Source organism: Ursus americanus, chromosome 11, assembly GCF_024610735.1.
Source record: "Ursus americanus isolate L20-20 chromosome 11, mUrsAme1.1.p, whole genome shotgun sequence".
Lineage (NCBI taxonomy): Eukaryota > Metazoa > Chordata > Mammalia > Carnivora > Ursidae > Ursus > Ursus americanus.
The window spans coordinates 32,432,099-32,457,660 of record NC_142137.1 but is presented as its reverse complement, the minus strand read 5'-3'; the positions used below and the strand labels follow the sequence as shown (position 1 = coordinate 32,457,660).

The 25,562-nt window shown below is 41.2% G+C and overlaps 1 protein-coding gene across 1 annotated transcript; it reads left to right on the top strand.

The window, feature by feature from the left end:
• The first annotated feature begins 1,509 nt into the window (after positions 1–1,509).
• On the top strand, positions 1,510–21,184 carry LOC123792922 (amine sulfotransferase-like). The gene is made up of 7 exons (XM_045798415.2): positions 1,510–1,596; positions 3,764–3,916; positions 10,541–10,749; positions 15,204–15,327; positions 16,324–16,418; positions 18,400–18,583; positions 20,351–21,184. Exons 2-7 carry the CDS (start codon positions 3,775–3,777, stop codon positions 20,527–20,529), a joined length of 933 nt encoding a protein of 310 aa, XP_045654371.2. The 5' UTR covers positions 1,510–1,596; positions 3,764–3,774; the 3' UTR covers positions 20,530–21,184.
• The last annotated feature ends 4,378 nt before the right edge of the window (positions 21,185–25,562 follow it).

Below are 25,562 nucleotides of genomic sequence, written 5' to 3'. Positions count from 1 at the left end.
TACTAGAACTAATTCTATGGAGTCTATCACCAGCATTGTGCACACCCTGTTACTACTCAGATTTTTTTTTTTATTTCTTGTGTTATATTTAAGACAAGACCAACATAACTTAGCAGTCAATAATAGGTCAGAGGTTGTGCTTAAACCTCTTAAACAGGTAATTTTTCCACTTTTCATCCTCATAAGTTTGGCAAATAATGAACATTTACATAACCAGAAGTTTCAGTTTACTTTCCTCAAGTTATTTATTTTAGGGAATCTCAATTATTCCTTTCTAGCAGCTGACAATCTTTGCCTCATGGAGTCTGTTACATTTTAATTTATAGAACACTGTGAGGAAAAGGTTTTGTGAATAATTGCAGGGTCAAATTTCTGTCACATTAAACACTTATTTTCTTAAAAGTCAAATTGCTCCACGAAAAGGGATTAAAGCCTTCCTTGGATCAAATTTTTATTTAATGAAAGGTGACAATAGGAAAGATGAAACCAAAGATGAACTCTAAAGTTACTGAGAGTCGTTCTAAGTGAGAGACACAAGCTACCTTTGCCTGATGAAATGTCTACAGAAGAGGGGTGAGAGGAGATGTGTTCAGAAAGGCATGAGTCATGTTCCAAATCTGACAGCGTGCATGCCGTAACATCGGCAAACGCCAGCGAGTGGTGGTTTATCTGATCATATGTGAAGAGATGTTTGTTATGCAGGAAGAAGTAACAACAGAAGAGAAGCAGCACCTAAGGTCAATAATCCAAGTACGTAGAGAGGGAATTTGAATAAACCTTAGAATGTTTATCTTTTCTGACCATTCTGTTTGGAAGACAAACTGACTGGAGAGAGTGTGGAACCCCTGAAAAAGAGGACACAAAACAGTACCTAGGGAGCCAACCCCAGGACCTATTTCTTGCTCTGTGATTTAGTGGTACAAAGACTTTGCCAAATAGTAACACAATCGAGGGGCTTAATGGCAGGTAAGTGGTGATTGGTAGTTAAATGAGTATTACATGTGTTAAGCATGTTGTCGAATTTGGGAAAGTGTTTAATCCTTCAAAATACACGTACTTTCTTCTTGCAGATAAAGATTTCTTCCCTCAACTTCTTAATTGTTCACACTACACTTATTCTCCATTCTGTTTCATAAGAAACAACACAAAGATTTAAAGACTTCAATACTCATTCTCTTGAAGAAGAAGCAACTCAACTCATTGTACTACTGATCTCTGGCCATTGGAGTATCGTGAGTGGGACAGCAAGCAAATACATGCTTATTTTTGGCTATTACTCAAAAGCAGAGATTTTGAACACTACCCAGCATATCTGAGTAGCACCAAGCTGTTTGAGGTATTTATCTTCCATTATTTATGGTAAATGCTTCAGGGCTTTTCATTAGACCTTTGGAAGATCTACTGGTCAACATTAGCCTAATCCCTCCTCCTTAATGAGTTCCTGATTCTGTAAAGTCTAACTGGTGAATCATTAAATCTCTTTGTGGAAAACTTAGCTTTTATCTGTGTCTTTCTCTTTCAGCAGCACACTTGCGCTGCTTTTTCTCACTTGTCTTTATATCAGAAGTTCACACTTCATTTCAAAGAACTCCTAAGGTGAGTAGCTTCATTCTGATATGGGGATGAAAAACTTTTCCCTTCTCCCTTTTAGGTTCTCTGGCTGCTCTGATAATTAAATCGACATTAGGCAGATAGATTCACAGAAGGGAGATGTAATTACATGTGTGTGGGAGCCCCACAAAGGCATAAAGAGTCAAAGACGGTCTGACAACTGAGTCTTACATACCATCGTGAGCTAAGGAGAAGGGGATAAAATGCTTCAGGAATAAAAGAGGAAGAAGACAATTCACAGGAAGATGAGGAGAGCATATATGTGGTAAAGAGATGTGTACCATGCCATCCAAAGAGTCTTTCTAATAGAAAATGTTACATGTGGTAGGAGCTCTATTCCTGGTGTAGGTTCCTTATCTAAATTCTTCTAGGCAGAAGGTAGAAAACTGTTCTGAGTCTGCTGGGTCTTAATTGCTTTCAATTAAAACATAATCCACATGCCAAATTGATGCTTTTAGGGGTGACATACTCTCTGTTTCCTTTCTCCTGTCTGTACTGAACTGGCGATGCAGTTTTAGGTGTTTGGTGTTTTTCTAAACACTAGGCTAAAACGTGTAAGCTATCAGCTCTTCTACGTGAAGCAAGAATATACTGTCCTTCTTTTGCTTTGATTTCCCATAAACTGAGCCATTTTATGATTCCAAATATTTATTTAGAGGTTTAAGAACATATTCTAAAAGAAAGATATAATTCATCATGATAGTAGTAATTATCCTAGGATCTAATAGAAGTAGAATATAAGATGGTAGAATTATGTTTACTTATGAAAAGATCAAGATGTTATAGGCTCATTGTTATTGCTTTGATCCCAAGACTTGGAATTGGCTGCTGTTAGGGAGCCAGTGCTTCTTGAAAATGGAAGTTAATATTAGAGCCCAATGGGTATGGAGCTGTAAATTAGGTTGTTTCTTTGAACACTGAGGATGGCAAAGATGAGAAGCCTTAAATAACTCTAGTAACAGAATAACTTATCTCCTCTCTCTCCTCTACCCTTCCCTGTCTGGTCCCCCACTTTCTTCCCTGGCTGTGAATTCATGTTAATGATTCCAACTAATTTACAGCTTTCCTAAATCTCCTTTGTAAAGAGAGGCTATCAATCCTCTGTTTTCTAGTAACACTATGACCGTCAAAATGTATTTTAAATATTTCTTATTTCCCTTTGTCTTATAATGACCCTTTCCCGAGCATCCTGGAATTGCTTTCAAATTGTGTGATTCTAAAGCTCTTATTTTGTCAGCTGTTCCTATGTCCAACTACTCTGGGAAATAGAAAAAAGACACTTCAGAGTCATCTGGAAGAATCCCCAAGTCAACTACAACCTCAGAGTTCATAGCATTCAAGTAGCTTATTTTCCATATGGCTAGTGAGGGATAATAATTAAAGGCAAAATATATACATAAATGATGACTCATAAGGCTGGGCTTGCACTTTCTAGGTATCAACCGTTATTTAAATATTGTCTCTCAGACTTTCACTATGGGCCATTGTTCATTTTGTCATTATAGACGATTTAATTGCTCACATGCAATTTGGCAGGCTTCTGGAAGACAGTTATGTTTGTTAATTCATGCTTGTACTACCCCAATTATTCTAAACAAGTTGCATGTTAAGAAATAAAACAAAATTTAAAGTTACCAAAGATATTATGAATAGATAACTCCCACCCGGAAAGTAAATAAAGAAAAGCTTGTAGAAACCTGCTAAAAACTAACACATTGTACTTCAGTTACAGGGGGATAAAAGCCCAGGTGATGAAGGAGTGGTGGGAGACAAGTGTTTCTGAAGCCTGTTCAAGTCCAACTTGTATGTTCAGTGTATATATATATGCATACATATGCATATATTAAAGTATCTTTTTTGCAACTACAAAAATTATTTTTTAACCATTTTCCCGGTAGCTATAAAAATGGAACATATACACGTAAACCTAACCTCCAGCCCATGAACAACTTGATCCTGTCATTGCACCAAACTCCACACACCCAGAATCCAGTATAGTACTTTCAGTGCCAGGCAGTTTTCAGTGTTTGCGAAGCAAACAAGGTTATCGGTTTCTTCTCTCAGTATTTGGCCAACAACTGAAGATACAGAAGGGAAGAGACCATAAAATTTTACTAAATTTCTTTCAAATCATTTTGTCTTTCCTTTGCAGGTGACTGAAATATGGAAGACACAGACAGATTTTTGCTCAAATTAAAAGGGTATTATTTTGATCGTTTATCAGTTGATATTGGTTTTATAGAAAATTTAGATGATTTTGAAATCAGAGAAGATGATGTCTTCATAGTCACATACCCCAAGTCTGGTGAGTTCTGTATTCTAATAGCTCATCTAAGAAATAAAATGATGCTTTTATAATGTGGGAACTCTGTCTTTTTAGTAGTATTCTATAGGGACATATACACATGATCTATTGGAGATTATAGTGTCAACTGAATTTAATATCTTATGAAACAGGTCTTTTACAATGTAGTTAGAAGTTGTTGGTTTTTTTTAAGACTATCTATTTATTTATTTGTCAGAGAGAGAGAGAGAGGACAAGAAGAGGGAGCGGCAGGCAGAGGGAGAAGCAGGCTCCCTGCTGAGCAGGGAGTCTGATGCAGGACTCGATCCCGGGACCCTGGGATCATGACCTGAGCCGAAGGCAGACACTTAACTGACTGAGTCATCCAGGTGTCCCTAGAAGTTATTTTTGATGTGGACAAGGAAATGGAGAAAATATTGAAGTAGATATGTTGAAGACACCCTATCAAACACTAAGTTGCTAAAGTGGGCTGGGAAAGGATGCATAATTATTTACCATTTAGGCAGCTACTTGGACATAGAGTTGAAGTTGTATTTAATAACCAAGTGTATGAAAAGGAGGAAAATTAACTTATACTAATTATCGTAATATGTAACGATCCCCAATTATTTGGGTCATCTTTTGTTATAGCACTCAGATCAGACTGGAACATATAGACATGTGAATAACACATATGTTCATATTTGTGTGTGTATATGTACATGCATGTCTATTCACAGCCTTTGCCCATGTTTTAATTGGGTTTTGTTATTTTTGCTTTTGTGTTGTATGAGTTCTTGATATATTTTGATATTAACCCGTTGTTTGAAAAATGATTTACAAATATTTTCTATCTCATTTTCATCCTTTTCCACTGTCTGTTCCCACATGTTGTACAGAAGCTTTTTAGCTGATGTTCTCCTGGTTGCTTATTTTTGCTTTTCTTGCATTTGTTTATGGTGTCATGTCCTACTCCCAACAAAAAGCCATTGCTAAGAGCACCGTCTTATACCTATGTTTTGCAATGGGGTTTTATACTCCAGGTCTTACATTCAAGTCTTTAATCTGTTTTGAGTTAATTTTTGTGTATGGTGTAAGAGAGTGGTCCAGTTTCATTCTTTTGCATGTGGCTGTCCAGTTCTTCCAACACCATTTATCCCCATCGTATATTCCGGGCTCCTCTGCCACAAATTAAGTGATCATACATGTGTTGGTTGACTTCTGGGCTCTCTATTTTGTCCCATTGATCAATGTGTCTTTTTTATGTCAATACCATACTGTTTTGATTATTATAACTTTGTAATATTATTTGAAACCTAGAAGTGTAATGCCTCAGGCTTTGTTCTCTTTTCTCAAGATTGCTTTGTCTATTTGGAGTCTTGAATGCTTACAAACAAATTTTAGAATGGTTTGTTCTACTTCTGTGAACAATGCCATTGTAATGTTGACAGGGATTGCATTGAATCTGTAGATTGCTTTGTGTAGAATGGACATTTTAATGATGGTGTTTCTTCTAATCCACAAGCATGGAATGTCTTTTCATTTATTTGTGTTTTCTATCAGTGTCTTATTGTTTTCAACACACAAATCTTTTACCTCCTTGACTACATTTATTCCTATATATTTTATTCTTTTTGATGCTATCAGAAATGGGCTGTTTCTTTCTTTCTTTCTTTTTTTTTTAAAGATTTTATTTATTTATTCGACAGAGTCAGAGACAGCCAGTGAGAGAGGGAACACAAGCAGGGGGAGTGGGAGAGGAAGAAGCAGGCTCCCAGCGGAGGAGCCTGATGTGGGGCTCGATCCCAGAACGCCGGGATCACGCCCTGAGCCGAAGGCAGACGCTTAACCGCTGTGCCACCCAGGCACCCCAGAAATGGGCTGTTTCTTAATTTCTCTTTCTCATAGTTTGTTGTTAGTGTGTAGAAATGCAGCTTATATTTGTATCCTAATTTCATATCCTGCAACTTAAATATTCAAATGAATTCATTTATTAGTCTGAAAAGTATTTTTGAGAGAGTCTTTAGGGCTTTCTGTATATAATTTCACTATCATCTGCACATAGAGACCATTTTATTCTTCCTTTCCAATCTGGATGTGTTTTGTTTCTTTTTCTGGACTCATTGCTCTGGCTAAGTTTCCCCAAAAACTAGTGAGAATGGGCATCCTTATCCTGGTTGTGATCTTACTTTCCGTTGTTTACCATTGGGTAGAATGATAGCTGTGAGCTTGTCATAAATGGCATTTTGTAAGCTGAGATAGGTTCCTTCCACACCCATTCTGTTGAGATTTTTTATCATGAATGGATGTTCAGTGTTCTCAAATGGTTTTTCTGCATCTACTGGATGATAATGAGGTTGTTATGGTTCATTTTGTTAATGTGGTATATCATCCTGATTTGCGGATATTGACTCATCCTGGTATCCCTGGAATAAAGAGTACTTGATAACAGTAGATGGTTCTTTGGATGTATTTTTTTTAATTTCATGCTTTAGTTTAAATTCTAGTTAGTTAACATACAGAAATATTACTTTCAGGAGTAGAATTTAGTGACGTCCCATCACGTAACACTTAGTGCTCATCACAAGTGCCTTCCTTAGTACCCATCACCCATTTAACCTATCCCACCCCCCTTCTCCTCCAGCGGCCCTCAAACCCACAGTTTGTTCTCTGTAGTTAAGAGAGTTTTATGGTTTCCCTCTCTCTTTTTTCCCCTCTTTGTTAATCTGTTTTGCTTCTAAAATTCCACAATACGAGTGAAATCATATTGTCTTTCTCTGACTGACTTCTTTTGCTTAGCATAATACTCTGTAGCTCCATCCACATCGTTACAAATGGCAAGATTTCATTCTTTTTGATGGCTGAGTATACTCCATTGTTCATCTTCTTTATCCATTCATCAGTCAATGGACATTTGGGCCCTTTCCACCATTTGGCTGTTGTTGATAATGCTGCTATCAACATGGAGGTGCTTGCATTCCTTTATTTCAGGATTTTGTACCTTTGGGTAAATAGCTGGTAGTGCAATTGCTGAGTCATAGGGTAGCTCTATTTTTGACTTTTTGAGGAACCTCCATACTGCTTTCCAGAGTGGCTGCACCAGTTTGCATTCCCACCAACAGTGCAAGAGGGTTCCCCTTTCTCTGGATCCTTGCCAACATGTGTCACGTCCTGTGTTGTTAATTTCATCCATTCTGACAGGAGTGTGGTGTTATCTCATTGTGGTTTCGGTTTGTATTTCCCTGATGATGAGTGATGTTGAGCGTCTTTTCATGTGTCTGTATGTCTTCTTTGGAAAAATGTCTATTCATTTCTTCTGCCCATTTCTTAACTGGATTATTTGTTTTTTGGGTGTTGAGTTAGATAAGTTCTTTGTAGATTTCAGAAACTAACCCTTTATCAGATATGCCATTTGCATATATCTTCTCCCATTCTGAAGGTTGCCATTTAGTTTTGTTGATTGTTTCCTTCACTGTGAAGAAGCTTTTTATCTTGGTTATGTCCCTATAATAGGTGATAGAAAGAGAGGAAATATTTGCAATGTCTCCAATTAAAAATTCATTAATATGTGCAACATAGTAGGACTACAAATCCACAGGTAGGGGACAGCAATCTGAGTATAAAAAGAGCCAAAGAAATGAACTGAAACTGTACAGGAAAAAAAACCACCCTCCACCAATACCAACAACCCACCCCCAAACTGGTAAACAATGATATGTTAATTTACATTTACTAGACTGACAAACATTGGAGGGGTGAATAACTGAATGCTGACATGGAGTGCACAGAAATCTGCATTCATTAACATATTTCCCTTGAGAGAGTAGTTTGTAGCAGGAGCTCTGGAGAGCAGTCTGGCACTCCCTGGACAGCTGCAATCCAGATGTAGCAGGCAATTCCTGTCTTGCGTATTTGCCCCCAAGAAAATCTCATGCAGGTGCATAGAGAACATGAGTGAGGGCATACACTGCAGTGTTTGGGCTGTGTTGTCCGGTGGGGGAGAGCGGACAGGTCAATGTGGGAATGCACACCCTGAGACAGCATCTGTTAGACACAGTGGGTCAGATGTAGCATATAAATGAATGTTAAACCACAGCGCACAGTGACAAACAGAAATGATGCCCGTGGATTGAAATACAAACACGTACAACAATACATATTTCATAAGAACACATTCCAGCAAAAAATGCATTTTAAACCCCAAAGCCTGCTTGTCTGTGGTGGGGGTAGGGGTAGGATGGAAGTAGGAATAAACAGATCAGCGAGGGCCTACATTGAATCAGTGGTGTTAATATACCACAAACTGAAGGGAAAAGCTTAGTATCCCATTGTGCTTACATCTGACCATCAAATAGGGAAAGAAGAAGGAAGGAAGGAAGGAAGGAAGGAAGGAAGGAAGGAAGGAAGGAAGGGAGAGAGAGAGAGAGAGAGAGAGAGAGAGAGAGAGAGAAAGAAAGAAAGAAAGAAAGAAAGAAAGAAAGAAAGAAAGAAAGAAAGAAAGAAAGAAAGAAAGAAAAGGAAGGGAGGAAGGAAGGAAGGGAGGAAGGAAGGAAGGAAGGGTGGAAAGAAAGGAAGAAAGAGAAAGAAAGAAGAAAGAAAGAAAGAGAGAGAGAGAAAGAAAGAAAGAAAGAAAGAAAGAAAGAAAGAAAGAAGGAAAGAAAGAAAGAAAGAAAGAAAAGGATAGCGTGAAAGGGGGAGTGGGATGGGCGCCTGAGTGGCTCAGTCAGTTAAGGGTCTGCCTTCAGCTCAGGTCATGATCCCAAGACCCTGTGACTGAGTCCCACATCTTGCTCCCTTCTCAGTGGAGAGTCTGCTTCTCCCTCTACCCTTCCCCTCTGCTCGTGATCTGTCTCACTCTCTCTCTCTCTCTCTCAAATAAATAAATAAAATCTTAGAGGAGTGGGAGAAGAAGCAGAAGACATTTGAATTTTTGAATCTCTGCAGAGATTTTTGTGTTCTCTTAGTCTCTGCAGAACTGTGGCATGTTAGATAACTTCTCAGCCACCCTGAAGCTATGATCCCTCCTGCAGAAGCAGTGTCTGTTATCTGGGAAAGGTGAAAGGATGTAAGAAAGCCTTTTAGAGCTTCCTAACAGAGAGTTTTTATTGAGTGTGAGCTCCAGCTGTGGTAACACGTAGACCTATGTGCCTTTGTCTTCCTTGGGCAACACTGGAGGACTAAAACCACCAATATTAAGGTACTGGGAGGACCGGATAGGGGGCACACCACCTGCACCTGGCAGCAAGGGGTGTATGCCCAACAATGATCTTGCTCACTGGCTGCTGCTACTTAGCATGGGTGATGGGGTGCTCTCAGGAAGGAAGCCTAGGATGGGAATTGATGAGGGGCCAGTGGGTTTTCTCATTTCAGAAGTTGATTTGGGGGCGCCTGGGTGGCTCAGTCATTAGGCATCTGGCTTCGGCTCAGGTCATGATCCTAGGGTCCTGGGATCGAGCCCCGCATCGGGCTCCCTGCTCTGCTGGGAGCCTGCTTCTTCCTCTCCCACTTCCCCTGCTTGTGTTCCCTCTCTTGCTGGATGTCTCGCTCTCTGTCAAATAAATAAATAAAACCTTAAAAAAAAAAAAGTTGATTTGAATCTTTTTGGATCTCTGAATTTTGCTGGGTTAAGTCTTTTTATTTTATTTATTTATTTTTTTATTGTTGTATTCTTTATTTTAATGTTTTTTTTTATTATATTATGTTAGTCACCATACAGTACATCCCTGGTTTTTTATGTAAAGTTCGATGATTCATTAGTTGTGTATAACACCCAGTGCACCATGCAATACGTGCCCTCCTTACTACCCATCACCAGTCTATCCCATTCCCCCACCCCCCTCCCCTCTGAGGCCCTCAGTTTGTTTCTCATAGTCCATAGTCTCTCATGCTTGGTTTAAGTCTTTTTAAAGCATTGCCTGGATATGTCAGAAGCATGACCTTTATAGAAGGTGTGTTTTAAACTTAATAGTCCCATATATGAAGGGTGCACATGAAGTGTAAGCAAACCAAACCAGGCAATTACACCCACATATTTTGTGACAAATATCCACTCTAAACAGAATTAGGTGAAATAGTCATTGTAAGAATTTGTCACATCCCACTTAAAGGGACAGGTCCAACTTTAGGCATCATCTTTCCTTTCCTATCTCCGTGTGGGTGTCCCAGGATCTCCTTTAGGGATTTACAATGAACGCTGTTTCCTTAAGTGGACATCATGGGCACAGAAGGAAACATGGGAATGGGGGGAAAAACAGAAAGTGCCTCCTTCAGTGGAATTCCTTTTTTCTTTGCTTATTTTGGCTCATGTTCTAGGAGTGGGGTTGGGAAAGGAAATAGAGAGGCAGGCATTGAAGATCATTTAGAAGTCCCATATATGAAGCAGAGGAAAACACAGAAGAGTCAAAAATAAATTTGTGGGACAAATGCCCACGGAGTTTCAAATGCAGCATCTCCTGAAACAGAAAAAGAAAGGCCATGTCTGTTTTCTCTCACCCGTACTGCACTTTAGATATATTGAAAATTCCACTCAGGTGAAATTACTGTTGTACTTAAAGTAACAAACACTGACTAAAAAACTGACGACACATGTATATCTATTCTGGAGGAATTTGTGCATCACTGAAGACAGAATTATTTCTTTTACAGGAACTATCTGGTTGCAGCAGTTATTAAGTCTGATTTATTTTGAGGAACACCGCGAAGGCACTGGGAAACTGGAAACCGTGACTAGAGTCCCCTTCTTTGAGTACAACTTTCAGAAAATAGATTTTGGGAAAAGACTATCTCCTCGTCTCTTCTCTACCCACCTCTCATACTACTTGGTTCCAAGGGGGCTGAAGAACAAAAGAGCCAAAGTAGGAAATACACTCTGACTGCTGACAGATAACTGCTCTTTTTCATGATTCCTCTCATTTCATGACGTCCACACTGTGCACTCATCCAGCTGTTTGCAAATGTGGCATTTTACACACTTTAATTTTCTTGTCTTTTTTTAAGACTTTATTTATTTGAGAGAGAGAGAGAGCATGAGCAGGGGAAACAGCAGGCAGAGGGAGAAGCAGGCTCCCAGCTGAGCAGGGACCCTGATGTGGGGCTCAAACCCAGGACCCTGGGATCATGACCTGGGCTGAAGGCGGGTGCTAAACAGACCAAGCCACCCAGGGCCCCTTCACTTTAATTTTCAATAGCCATCTGTGTTCTTATCTTATACTATCTGATTTGTATCCTGTACCCTTTGTTTCCTGATTATACAAATAATGCAGCCATTAAAAAAATGAAAGAGTATATATGTGTGCATTTAATTTACTTTATAGAGTGTGTTATAGTATAATATATAATATATATTCTTTCATTTTTGAATCAGCTGTATTAGCAAGTATATATAAAATGCTAGCAATTCCTTCTTCTTTGCTCTGCGTGCCCTCCCTGCTTTCTTTTCACACTTTACCTGTTTTGCTTACTTTCTCTTCAAATGTACCTAGTTCCTTGGAATTCCAAGGGAACCTCAGAGCAAATCATTCATCTCTACTGAGGGATTTTCTCTTCCTCTGCCTGGATCAGTCACCTCCACCCAATGATAATTTCAGCTCTTGACTCATTACCCCTCTCTACCTCTACTCCCGTCGCTCATGGGATGATTTCAAAGTTGATGTGAATGGTCTTCTGGCAGCACCAGTCAAGGGTGAGCCAAACTGCACCAGAGGGGTCAACGGGAAAGAGGCACTCATTCTCGGGGTCATGCAAGTGCAGGATTGCCTCCTTCACATTGACCCCTCAGGCTCTGCACTGGCGTCCCATACCCCTAGCCCTGCCAGACCTCTCAGCGTGGACTTCACCTCCAGCGGCCTTTTCCTCCACAACCTCTGGAGTTCATAACGTGTTATAAGCCTGCCTTTACCTGTGATACCATTTACCATCTGATGTAATACATACTTACCTGTTTATTTTTTGTCCGTTTCTGGCCAGAGTGTAAACCATGAAAGAGGTGGAGTTCGCACTGCACAGAACAGTGTCCAGCAGGTAGTGGAGTTGAGGGAATGAACAAGGGGTCACCAGCAATTGCCCTAACTTGAATCCTGACTCAAGCACCTTGTTCTCTGAGGGCTGCCTCCTTTTCCTCCCACTCCTTTCAGGTGTCCCTTGCAGTGACCTGTCACCACATTCAGATCTCCAGTCCCCTCCCCCTCCACTTCTCCACTGTCTCTCTCTTATGCATATCTTCAATTTCTCCTCATCCACCAATGGTTCCATATTTTACATTCAAGTCCCTTTTGTCTAAATTCCCTTGCTCCATTCAATTCTTTATGCTCAGTTGCCAACCCCTAATTCTGGTGAAACCCAATAATTGTATGTTTGTCCCTGTGCTCATGAATCTGGTGGTGTGGTAAGAAAAAAACAATACACTTAAAAGTTGTATCCTCTCTTTACTTTTATGGCCTCAATTCTCAAATTTTACTGTTTAAATGTGTTGCTTCCCCCCCCTTTCCAAAATGACTGTTTTCTCTTGTCTTCTGTCTTCTCAAAACTCAATAGCATTCTGCTCCACCTATCCCAGTAAGTAGCTGCTAAGAAACCATTTCCACTCAATGACCTCCACAGCCAAAACCTCCGTGCACTGCCTTCCCTCCTTAAGAAGAGAAGTGCGATGTGTTGACCATTTGTGTTCTCATTACGTATCTGCCCCTCCACTCATGGTTTGGACCCCTTTTTGGATTCCTTTTATCTACCCCACTGTTTCACAAAGGGGAGAGACTTTTCCCCCACAGGATATTTGGAATATTTGGAGCAGTGTGGGCTAGGGCAGTGATGCTGCTGGTCTTTATTAGTTTGAGGCCCAGGATGCTGTTAAATGCCCTTTTATGCTCAAGGTCACCCCCATAACAGATTATCTGGGGGAAAAGTCCTTGGTGCCACTGTTGAGAAACTTGTTCTATTCTCAAAGAATTTGCTTGAGCAATATAATTTCTTTTTTTCGTTCGTCTCCAATTTTCTTGTGATTACAGGATCATTCCATTTGGCCCATAACCAAGTTTTCATGTGGCACATTTTTATAGTAAAACAAAATTTCTCTTGCTCCATTCCAATTTTCAGCTACTCCCCTTCATTTCCTGTTCGAGGTAAACTTCTTAAAAGAATTTAGCTTCAGTCTCCACTCTTTCATTGAATCCTGAATGTCAAAGTCACTTATTTTTTAAAATTTTCAAAATGCAAGAATCGTTTCTTATCATTTTTGTTGGCCTACCACTGGCCAGACACCACCACATTCCTGGTTTTCATCCTGTCTCAGTGGACACCTAGAACGGATACTGATGGATTCCGACCCAACGACCGTTCCCTCTCCTCATATTTCATGTCATCAGAACTCCCAGTGTGCTTGGATTTGTATCCTTTATGTGCTTCTGGTTTGACAATTTCATCCCTGGGTGGAGAGAGGGGTACCATTGGGTTGGTCCAAGTCCAGGGTTTGGTGCCAGGTGGCTTGCAGTGATTTATTCAGGCACAGGTAAGGGACATGCTTATGAGCAACGACTCCAGGGAAGACGTTTCTTCCATGTCTTCTCACAAAAAGTTTCTTCACTCTTTAAAGAGACCAGAGGGATGAAAAGTGGTAGCCATCTGGCATGTGGAGTAGGGTGAACATGTCAGAGTAGAAAAGTGAGAGACTCTAAGTCCTTGACAACATCGAGATGATGAGTTAACCTAACCTGTTGCACTCTCATCTTGGGCCTTGGTGTTTTGTGAGAAAAGGTGATACCTCTGCTGTTGATGAAGTGTTATTTGAGGTTTTCTCTACCTTATACACGGCTTTCTGGGACACTGCTCCTTCCTCCTCACTGGCTTGTCCTTCTCTATCTAACCTCTGAGAGCTGATGATTCCCGGGTGTTTGGTCTGGCCTTCTCTTCTCCCTCTGATGTGAATCCCTATTGTATATTACCTAACCACTTAACTTTAAATACTATGCATATGTAGTTGATTTCTCCCTTTAATTCTAGACTGCTATAAACTATTTAATATTTCCTATATTATGTCTATAGAGATCTCAAATATCTCTATGGACTTTATTATCCAAATATGGGACTCAAATATCCAAATGGCATTTTGATTTTATCTTCAAACCACTCCTCTTCCCAGGTTCCCTGTATTAACGAATGTATCATTTTCTGCCTAAGAGCGTTAGGATCAGGACATGTGGCACAAGTGACTCAATTATACCATTGTGCCTATGTCACTTTTTACTTCTATAAGCATATGGATTAATGACAAGAAGCCGTTCTCAAAGCCAAAGCAGGAGACGTGAAGAGTGGCAGCAAGGGAAGGAAAAGAACTTCCTGCTTCACGTTTAGAAGGATCTTTTATTTCATTATGGCGATGTCAAGCACTGCTGACTGTTGTTTGACATTATCAGCCACTTTGTTGACATCAGGTGAATCCCATGGCTGAAGGGCTCCATTTTAAGGGGCCACTCAGGACTGACATCCATCTTCTTATCTCCTAGCTTAAGGGTTGGCTTCAGGCAATGTGCAGGGAGGCAGTAGGTGAATGAAAGCTTTCCTATAATGAACCTAGATGCTTCCAAAGGAGTTACAAAATATGTACATGCCATTTCACAATGAAGATACAAGCCTTAGGTTTCATTCAGGGCCCCTGAATATTCTGTATACATAGCGAATAAGCCACTTACATGTGGGTTGGACAGAGATTGATGATATTTTAGAATATTTTAGAATGATGACATTAGAATAGTCATTGGGTTGCTTAGCTGTTTTATGAAAGTATGTCTTGCGATTGGTTATAATAAACAATTTAAAAAATGAATCCTGTACTCCTTCAATGCAAAAAATACTGAAGTAACTTCTGTATGCAAAGTACATGTACTTTACACTATGAAGATATGTAAATAAGAACTATGTAAACCACTGGCTGAAGGATGAAAAACACACTCTAAATTTTCTGAGATGATTTGAAAATATCTTAGTTTTTCTTATTGTTATACAATTTTATTTTCACATGTATTAGCTTGTTCATGTAGGGACAAGAGACTATTGTTGCTCTCTGTCAGGGTGAGTTCAGAAGAGGTACGGTGTGAGGTGTGTCTTGAGGAATAATTGATAGTCACTAGACCAATCATAAAGGGAGAGGCATTGCTGAGAAGGGGAAACCCAAAATACAAAGAGCGCTGAGTATAAACATGACATGATTAGGAAAGTGTAAAGTTAAAATGATAGGCTTCATCCGATTGGAAGATATTAGGTAAAAATATGAGAGAATGAAAGCATCAGAAATAATGAATACTTCCTTTCTTTCCAGATTATTTATGTATACAGAAACCCTAAGGATGTTATGTGCTCAAATTTTCACTTTGAAAAGAATGTGAAGTTACAATTTACAAGTACCTTTGAGGAATTCATGAAACTATTTCTCGAAGGAAGAGGTAACTAAAATTCATAGCATAAGTAATACGTTTGCTGTCCTGTGGTAAATTCTTCAGCTTAGTGAATTTGGCAGAGAGAGGATGACGAAACAAAGTCGAACAGGGGTCAGTAAACAATGTATCAAGCCAGTTGGTAGGGTTGTCTTGGATGACCATGACCTGCCACCGGTACACATTTTGCTTACTCCTGCGCCCTGCCAGGAGACTGTGGAGTTACAGTTGTATCACCAGAAAGTCTTTACATCTAACCATGAAAAAGGGGTTTCATGAGCGTACTGTGGTCTCTTCTTGCTCCGAGAGAAGAATCTCAATTTAGATCACAGGATTGGAGCTTTGCACTGCATGTTGCACAGGGCGCCTCCCAGGAGCTCTAGCTGACAACGTTCTGTTCCACATTCCTTTCTTTTTAAAAAAAAATTTTTTTTAATTAAATGTTTACTTATTTTTTAAGTAATCTTTATGCCCCATGTGGGACTTGAACTGACAACCCCGAGGTCAAGCATTGCATCCTCTGTCCTAGGAGCCAGCCAGGTGCCCCTGCATTCTTTTCTGAGGAGCCAGCGTGGCCGGTTGAGCCGGAGCAATGCTGGATGATCTGGAACAGGAGAGTTATCTAACATTGGTCTCTGGGCAGAGCTCTAGTGACTCATCAGGAAGCCTTTATGCTGCACGCAGCGGGGAAACAGCTCTCTGTGTCTTTGGGCACAGGGGGAGGAGCGAAAAGGAGAGGGCTCTGTTTTCCGGTTGCGGTTTTCCTCTCCCCGTGCGAAGATGATTTTCTGTCTGTATGACCAATTGCTCCTTGAGTTCACGTAATAGTTTCCTAGGGGAAGGTGGGTAGTTCTCCCATAAGCAGGTGCTGGGGGAAATCTGAAATCTAGCAGCAGACTTCATCTTCCCTCTTTGTTACTAAAGATTCCTGCACTTCCTACAACCGCAGCTTATTTTCAACCTGTTCAACATAGTTACTGAACGATGTATCTGTTTTTCCCACAGTGTTAGGAAGCCTTTGGTTTGACCACATCAAAGGGTGGTATGAACACAGAAGCCTCTTCAACATTCAGTTCATGACGTATGAGGAGATGAAGCAGGTGAGAAACATGACATGAGTGACTTCACGGCAGCAGTGAGGCAGCCTGGCCGAATGAAATGATGGTTCGTGTGTAGAACACCCAAAACCGATATCAAATTTGAGATCCCAGGTTAAGTGTACGGGAGACATTTTTCTTAAATCACGCCTGTACTTCGTTTACCAGGCTTTCATTTACAATTAATTAACTGGAGCTTTGTTTTCAAACACTGCCTGTGTGTGAGGCATTGTCTATTTATCTCTGGGGGCGTGCACATGTTTGATTATCGTGAGCCAGATTATTGGTCACTCTTTCATCTATTTTCTGCATTATTGATTCTAGTAACATTCTTGATGTTATCTTCATCATTCTGGGATGCAGCTCATGGGAAATTTTAATCTTATCTGTACTGTGTATGGTTAAGCACTGCGAGAAAAATTAAATGAAAATGTCTGTGTATGATTAGAAAGAATCCAGGTCCCAGTATAGTCTACTACAAATGCCTTAAAACAGAAGGACTTCAATTGCTTGTTGACTGGATCTCAGAAGCAGGCTGGTGTTGGTTGTGGCAGCTCAAGCTGTCATGAATGTCCTAAGCATTTTCTGTCTTGCTTTCCTATCATATTTAGGGTGGCGACGATGTCTCCCCTCATAGTAGCAGGTTGGTTGGTGTAGCTCCGGAGTCATGTCCTCAGATGACAGCATGTATGGCAGAAAGAGAGGGAAGTGGGAGAAGAAGGGCTTTCTTGCCTTGCTTTGCTCCCACCTCTCCTCTAGGAAAATCACTCTTTTTTTTTTTTAAGATTTTATTTATTTATTCGACAGAGAGACAGCCAGCGAGAGAGGGAACACAAGCAGGGGGAGTGGGAGAGGAAGAAGCAGGCTCATAGCGGAGGAGCCTGATGTGGGGCTCGATCCCATAAAGCCGGGATCATGCCCTGAGCCGAAGGCAGATGCTTAACCGCTGTGCCAACCAGGCGCCCCGGAAAATCACTCTTTTAAACTTCTGTTTGACTTCCTCTTTCTGTTTCGATAACAAAATTGGGTCATGCGACCACCCTGGATGAGTGTCTTGTAGAGGACAATGGGATTGCCATGAGGATCTTGGATCAATCAGGCTCATTACTGGAAGGGGGCTGGGCACTGCTGTCAGAACACCCCCAGGGATCTCTAAGCAGGAAAGAAGAGAAAGATCTGAAAGGCAGGCAAGCCTAAGGGCTGCCGCCTGCTGAGTATTTGTCACCAGTTTCTGTTACACCTGCCCCAAGCTCATGACACCAAGCCTAGACTCTCTCGTTGAGTCCGTATCACCTACCAAAGAGAGATTCCGGTATGTGGCTGGCCTTGTAACCTTACTCACAATATGGCCTCTCCATTGCCTCCGGCCTCATCTCCCTTCCTCCTCATCCCAGGTGTGTGCTTGTAAAGCTCCCGTGAGAAACTCAAATTCTGATAGTCCTGTGACCTGGCATCTCACACCTTCCATGCAACCCCAACACTGCATATATTCTTTCTTTTGTCCGGACTCCATACCTTCAGTTTGGCTAGCTAGAAAATTCCTGTTTTGGCTTTAATTCCCAGAACAAATTTGTCATCTTTGTTGAGACTTTCTCTGAATTCGGTTACACAATTACTCTCTGCCCATAGCTTTGTGTACTGAATTCCCAGCTCTGATTCCCTGTTGTGCCTCTGTTCCCTTGCACCATGACACGGGCAGTGTCTGACATACACTACCTACTCCCCAAATACTTGCTGAGTTAACACAGATAAAATGAAATATGAGTGTTCCTAAATGAACCCAGACGTGCTCTAAAACAGTGCAGAGTGGAAGATTCATTTACCAAGAAGGACTAAGTAAGTCATTTCTCATGGTCCAAGTCCATTTTTCCAGCCAGCATAAGCACCTATGTTTTTCACTCCCATAATGATACTTAGCTGTGACGTTTGTGTAAGTTTTCTTTCTTATAATGTGCATAATTTATCATACTCTGATTTATTTCAGGATCTCAGAGGTTCTGTGTTAAAAATCTGCAAGTTTTTGGGGAAAGAACTGAGTGAGGAGGATATGGATACCGTTGTGAGACAGGCCACATTTGAGAACATGAAGTATGACCCACTGGCAAATTATGACAAAATAATAACCACTGCATATGGGACAAATGTAAAAGGTCATTTCCTTCGCAAAGGTGAGGTTGAACAGTGAGTGGCCATGTCGCCCTGTGGTATCAATGGACCAGAGTGTAGCTTCTAAGCTTGCTGGTGGACTTTCCTAACATAGAGCCCTCATGAGCCTGTTCATTTCTCTAGACAGATGATTTTCTATGATTTCTTCTTGGTGCTCTTCAAGAGACTATTTAATTTGCTCCCTGAATGAATCTGATGAGTAACCTACAATCACAAGGTCTTCTCCATGGCCCCCTGAAAATCTACCGATGCCTAGCACAATGTCTGCCACAAAATGGATGTTCAGTTACTGTTAGACGGCTTCCCCTCATTAGCATGGGCTCAGCACGTGATGGTGAGGTAATGATGGGTCTGCTGGCCATCACTGGCCGCTCTTCCATCTCTGAGATTTACCCTAAACCTCCGCCAGGGCTGAATTAAGAACACACATTCGCTGTCCTTTTGTTCTTGGGCAGGACTATCATGTGTCCTCTAGTGAACCAGATTCTTACATCACAAAAATGTATAGGAACGTCTCACTTATCTCAGTATCTCATACCTCTGGTAAGTGAGATTTTAAATGAATGACTCCTTATATAACTGATAAATTTGAACATGTTAAAATATTTTTTAATTTTATACAATCACTATAAATTATATTTTATGACGTTCTAACTTAATACATGGAAAATCTATAATACAGAATTAGAGACATAAATTTTGCACTCAAAGAGTTTTATGCCTCTATGTTAAGTAGCAAGAAATATTAGTATTTCCTTCACTTAGTCTCTTCATATGTCTTTACCTGTCCAATTCAAAAATAGGCAACACTGGTACCTGGGAGCCCACCTGAGGTGGGGGCTTGCCTTCCCGTGGTGCCCGCAGCCCTATCGTGTTGCAGATGTTGAGGCCCTTCTCAACCGCCGTTGTCCTTGCACCTGCAAATTGTTTCTCTTTGAAAAAAGAAAGTGGTCTCTGTTCCCATGTCTTTAACACCCCTGAAAATGACAGACTGAAATGGCTAAGAGGAAAACTAGCAGGAGCCGAATCGCCTGTGGAAGTGAAGCCCATCCCCATACGTTTCTAGCGCGCACACACGCCCCCCTCTCTTAGGCGAGACCTACCGGGACGTCGTTGGAGCGGCCTTAGCGCACCTGCACTGGGGGGCTTCGTGTTCCAGTCTCCTTAGTGTTTCTGTTTGTTTCAGTTATTTGCTTACGGTTCAGTGTGTTTTAAGATCAGCGTTTCTTTTCTTGCCCCTCCTCTGTCAGCCTCTGTTTGTCATCAGGACTCCGTGTCCCGAGGTTTAAAGTAACACAGTTGTAAAGCTAAAGTGGGTAAAGGGAATAATTACAGGTGAGCCATTCCAAACTGTATGACCTTGGGCGACATTCTAAAAGTCTCTCTGAGCACCCATGTCCTCATCAGTAAATGTGAACTCATCGATATCGGGTTTTACGGAAATTTTAAAGGACTTCTGTAAACTACCAGAGCCCGTGCTAGCCTGGAATGCAATAGTAGACAAGTTGCCAGAGTTTTCTTCTTTTCCAGGTGGCTGCCAGCTGGGACATTGGGCTAATTATCTTCAACGATAGCCTAATTACGAGGATGAGCTTGCCCCCTGCCAGGAGGTGGGAGACTGAAGCGTGGTGGCCACATGCAGGAGCCAGTGCGGGCCTGAGGGGAAGAAAAGCAAAAGTGCAAAACATGTTCCTCCCAACAACACGAAGGCATCAGGCCCCCTCTTCACAGAATCTTCATTGACACGATTTCCTTGTTTTTCCTCCCAGGTACCATTGGAGACTGGAAAAGTCACATGACTGTTGAGCAGAATGAAAGTTTTGACAAGATTTTCCAAAGGGAAATGAAAGATTTCCCGCTGAAGTTCATCTGGGACGTGAACGAAGACCAGAATGCCGAGCAAGGCACAAAGAATTTGAGAAAGCACGTTCGGGAGGAAGTACATTGAATTGTGCACTTTCTTTGATTCTCATCGAATCATTCCAGCAAAGCCTCAGTGATTAGTAACTATGAACAGGCCACCTTTACCTCATTTGCTGCCTCCGGCCTGGTCTCCATTCGCTGGGGTTCCTCCGCTTCTGTTCAGGAGAGAGTTCCTCGCTTTGCTTTGGCATATAATTAGGGAACCGTTTTTTATTTTATGTCCGGAAATTCCAAAGGTCTTGGGCCAAAAAGGAGGTCATAACATGTGATCAATTTAACATCTTATAATAGAAACCTTGTCATTTATAAGAAAGGTACTTACGGTCTTTCTTCATATGTAGGATTTTAATTTTTAGGTAGCAAGTCAACCTTTCATTTTACGGCTTCTAGGTTTTGTGCTTAACTTTGAGTGTTGCGATCACGAGTATTGTCATGCGTTCATAAACCATATCTTTATCTTATGTTGTAAGAAAACTCTTTTTCTCTAACACATAACAAATTGGCCCAAGACCATTTATCGAATAAATAGGCATTTACATAAATGCAGAGAGATGTGATCTCGTTCTAATCAACCTCATTCACATGAGCTGACTTCGGCAAAATGACGTATTTTTCTGTTACACTTTCCTTTCTCACAACCATGCCATAATCTCTAAAATAAGTTAATAAACTGTCATGACAAGTTGTGTTGGAATGTTGCCGAGTATTGCTTTATTCTTAAAAAGTCATTTGAAAACTGACATCGCCGCTAATGGAGTCTTCCCATTCGGAGGTATTGTACCCTCACCGTTAATTTGTTTTCTTTCCTGTCGTTTGGTACAGATGCATGGGCCTTATATAAGCCTTGCTTATTTCTCGTGGAGTTTGTCCTAAGCAGGCCTATTTGCTGTGTGTAGCTAGCGGGGGGGGGGGGGGGGATATTTTTGAGTTACATTTTCCAACTGCTGATTGCAACTCCTGGCCTTTGACCGGCTCACACATCTCCTGGGTTTCTGATGGTAAGGCTGGCTGAGTAGAAGTGGGGGAGGTGGCGTGGGCAGGGCTGTGGGGCTGCGGATGCTGCCACCCAGCAGACTCTGCAGACCCGCTGGTGTATCTTTGTGCCCAGCTTGGGGTTGCTGGCTGCCTCGCGTGCCTGTACTTCAATCGGCCCCTCGCTCTGTTTGTCCTTCCCGAGAAACACACCTAATTTCTTTCCTGAGCTGCAGCTTTACACAGGATATGAAGGGCCCTGATCCTTGCGTTGGGAGAGCCTTTCTCATCTCCCAGGGCTGCTCCTGGTCCACCACTTCCTGCCTTTCCTGAACTCCTTTCTTCCAAGGGCTCGTAACTTCCACAGCCGTGGGCTTAGGAGGGGACACATGTCTGGAGGGAGACCTTCCTTTTCTCCTCCTTTCTCCTTATTTCTTCTCAAACTATGGTTTGCGTGGGGTAGAGGGAAGGAAATCTTGTGCTTGAAAGTAAATAAATATTGGCACCTTCTGTATACGTGATATTGCCTTTAGTATTGCATATGCATCATCTCCTTTATGATTAGCAAAACCCTGATGAGGTAGGTGCCCTTTCATAACTGGGAAAACAAGAAGTGTGGAGAGGAAACGAAATTTCCCCCGGGCAACCATTTAGTGTCGGCACTGTGATTCAGAACCTCTCTGTCTCGCTCTAGAAATGAAAAATCCTTAACACCCCTCTTTCAGCTTTTAGTTTCCCATTAGGGATTGAACTGGCTTGAAACTGAGTTTTCAGTTTAACGTGACTCAAGTCTGTCTGCTTCATCCCCATTCCACTGAGAGACGGGGAGGTCTGTTTCTCCTTAGCCCTTAAAATAGAACCATTTGGCTCTTGCCTTCATCGGTGTGCATTTTAGCTCTCATTTCTCCTGCCTGAAAGTTTCAAAATCTGGCCTATGCCCCAAATTGGCAAATGCGCCCCGGAAAGAAAGCCAGGATACTTCACCTATAAAGGCTCTTCCCTCTCTGGAATTTTAGTTGATCTAGTTCCTATTGTTTCCAGAGATCTAAGGTTTTTAAAATTTTTAATTTTTGTGATTTAGTTGTTTAATTTTGGCCAGGGGAGATATGGTCTCTGGACCTACTCCATCCTGCATACTCAGGAGAGGAGGAAGTCTTAGCCACAGTTTTGACAAGAATATGACCAGTTTTGGTGGCCTCCTGCCAGTTGTGACAAGCTCAGTCTGTCCAGTGTTTCAGTTGTAGCAGCAAGGCCAACTGACACTTTCTGGTAGAAATTCCACTCTCGGTACTTTTACCCTTAAATACATCTGCGGGGCAACATGGGTCTGAAGCAAAGTAAGTAGTTCTGGTACAAGATTCCATTGATGGCACGGGTGTTGTGCCAGCGATTCCTGATGCTGGCGTATCCCAGAAAACGTTCCTCTGAACCACTTACCCCGGCTGTGCTCCAGTTGTCTGATGACCATAAAAGCCCTTTGCATGTTACGTTATTGAACTATTGTGTGTTCTAGGAAGAGAGAGAAGCTTACCAACCTCAGTTCATGAATGGGAGAACTGAAATTTCTGATGTGTAAGCTGCAAACAATTTTCATTATAGCTCAGTGTGTTAACAGGTTGACTTATTTCACAGTATAAGTAGATGCTTCTGTCCACATCATGGACATATTTCTACTGCCTTTTACATAGCTCCGTCCCAAGTTTCCTTTCCCCAAATGATCATCCTTGAGGTGAGGTGAAGCCTTTATTTCAAGCAAGATACACATTGCTTGTAACAGTGGTTTTTTGGACTTTCAGCATATAGAAATTTCCTGGTTTGTGTGTTAAAATATAAATTTCATGGCCCCACTCCACAGAGATTCTGATTTTGCAGGCTTTCAGGAAGGTCTAGAAGTCTGAGATTTGTGGGTAGTCGGTAGCCACACTTCAAGTGATACTCATCGATGGCCTCCTTGTATTGATCTGAATAGTAATCTCGTGTGTGTGTGTATGACTATGTCTCTATCTTTCTTTGAATTCATTTCCCACAGTTAATTTTTAAAATTTTAACCAACTGAAGAAGACACAAAAAGATGGAAAAACATTCCATGCTCGTGGATTGGAAGAATAAACATTGTTAAAATGTCTAGGCTGCCCAGAGCAATCTATACTTTCAATGCCATCCCGATCAAAATACCAATGACATTTTTCAAAGAGCTCTAACAAACAATCCTAAAATTTGTATGGAACCAGAAAAGACCCTGAATTGCCAAGGAAATGTTGAAAAAGAAAAACAAAGGTAGGGGCATCAAACTGCCTGAGTTCAAGCTATATTACCGAACTGTGATCACCAAGACAGCATGGTGCTGGCGTAAAAACAGACACACAGACCAATGGACCAGAATAGAGAGCCCAGATAGGGACCCTCAACTCTGTGGTCAACTAATCTACAAAGCAGGAAAAAATATCCAATGGAAAAAAGACAGTCTCTTCAATAAATGGTGCTGGGAAAATTGGACAGCTACATACAGAAGAATGAAACTGGACCACTCCCTTACACCATACACAAAGACAAGCTCTAAATGGATGAAAGACCTCGATGTGAGACAGGAATCCATCAAAATCCTAGAGGAGAACATAGGCAATAACCCCTTCAACATCAGCCACAACAACTTCTTTCAAGACTCGTCCCCAAAGGCAAGGGAAACAAAAGCGAAAATGAACTTTTGGGACTTCATCAAGATAAAAATTTTCTGCACAGCAAAGGAAACAGTCAACAGAACAAAGAGGCCACCCACAGAATGGGAGAAGACATTTGCAAATGACACTACAGATAAAGGGCTGGTATCCAAGATCTATAAAGAACTTCTTAAACTCAACACCCAAGAAACAAATAATCAAGTCAAAAAATGGGCAGAAGACATATACAGACACTTTTCCAAAGAGGACATACAAATGGCTAACAAACACATGAAAAAATGTTCAACATCATTAGCCATCAGGGAAATTCAAATCAAAACCACATTGAGATACCACCTTATGCCAGTTCGAATGGCAAAAATTGACAAGGCAGGAAACAACAAATGTTGGAGAGGATGTGGAGAAAGGGGATCCCTCTTACACTGTTGGTGGGAATGCAAGTTGGTGCAGCCACTTTGGAAAACAGTGTGGAGGTTCCTCAAAAAGTTAAAAATAGAGCTACCCTATGACCCAGCAACTGCACTACTGGGTATTTACCCCGAAGACACAGATGTAGTGAAAAGAAGGGCCACATGCACCCCAATGTTCATAGCAGCAATGTCCACAATAGCCAAACTGTGGAAGGAGCCAAGATGTCCTTCAACAGATGAATGGATAAAGAAGATCTGGTCCGTATACACAATGGAATATTACTCAGCCATCAGAAAGGATGAATACCCACCATTTGCATCAACATGGATGGAACTGGAGGGGATTCTGCTAAGTGAAATAAGTCAAGCAGAGAAAGACAATTATCATATGGTTTCACTCATATGTGGAACATAAGGAATAGCATGGAGGACATTAGGAGAAGGAAGGTAAGAGTGAAGGGGGGAGAATCAGAGGGAAAGATGAACCATGAGAGACTATGGACTCCAGGAAACAAACTGAAGGTTTTAGAGGGGAGGGGGCTTAGGGGTTGGGTTAGCCTGGTAATGGGTATTAAGGAGGGCATGTATTGCAATGAGCACTGGGTGTTATATATACCCAAACAATGAATCACGGAACACCAAATCAAAAACTAATGATGTACTGTATGGTGGCTAACATAACATAATTAAAAAAAAAAAGAAGTTCATGTATTACCACTGAAAGTTACATTAAGACAAAAAAAAATGAGATTTATACAGGGAAGTGGTGTTATCATTAGTATATTGAACATTTTTGGAATTAATACTTTTGAGGTATCTGTTTTAATCTTCGTGAAATATGTGCTTACTACATCAACTAAGGTTTTATTTTTAACTTGTTTCTATTATCCCCAGTTTACGTAATTGATTATGCTCTGCTGATTTTGACCTGATCGTGTGCTTTAGCATATTTCATCCTCCCTCTTCTTGGCGTGGCCCTAATCATCTCACCATTGGGC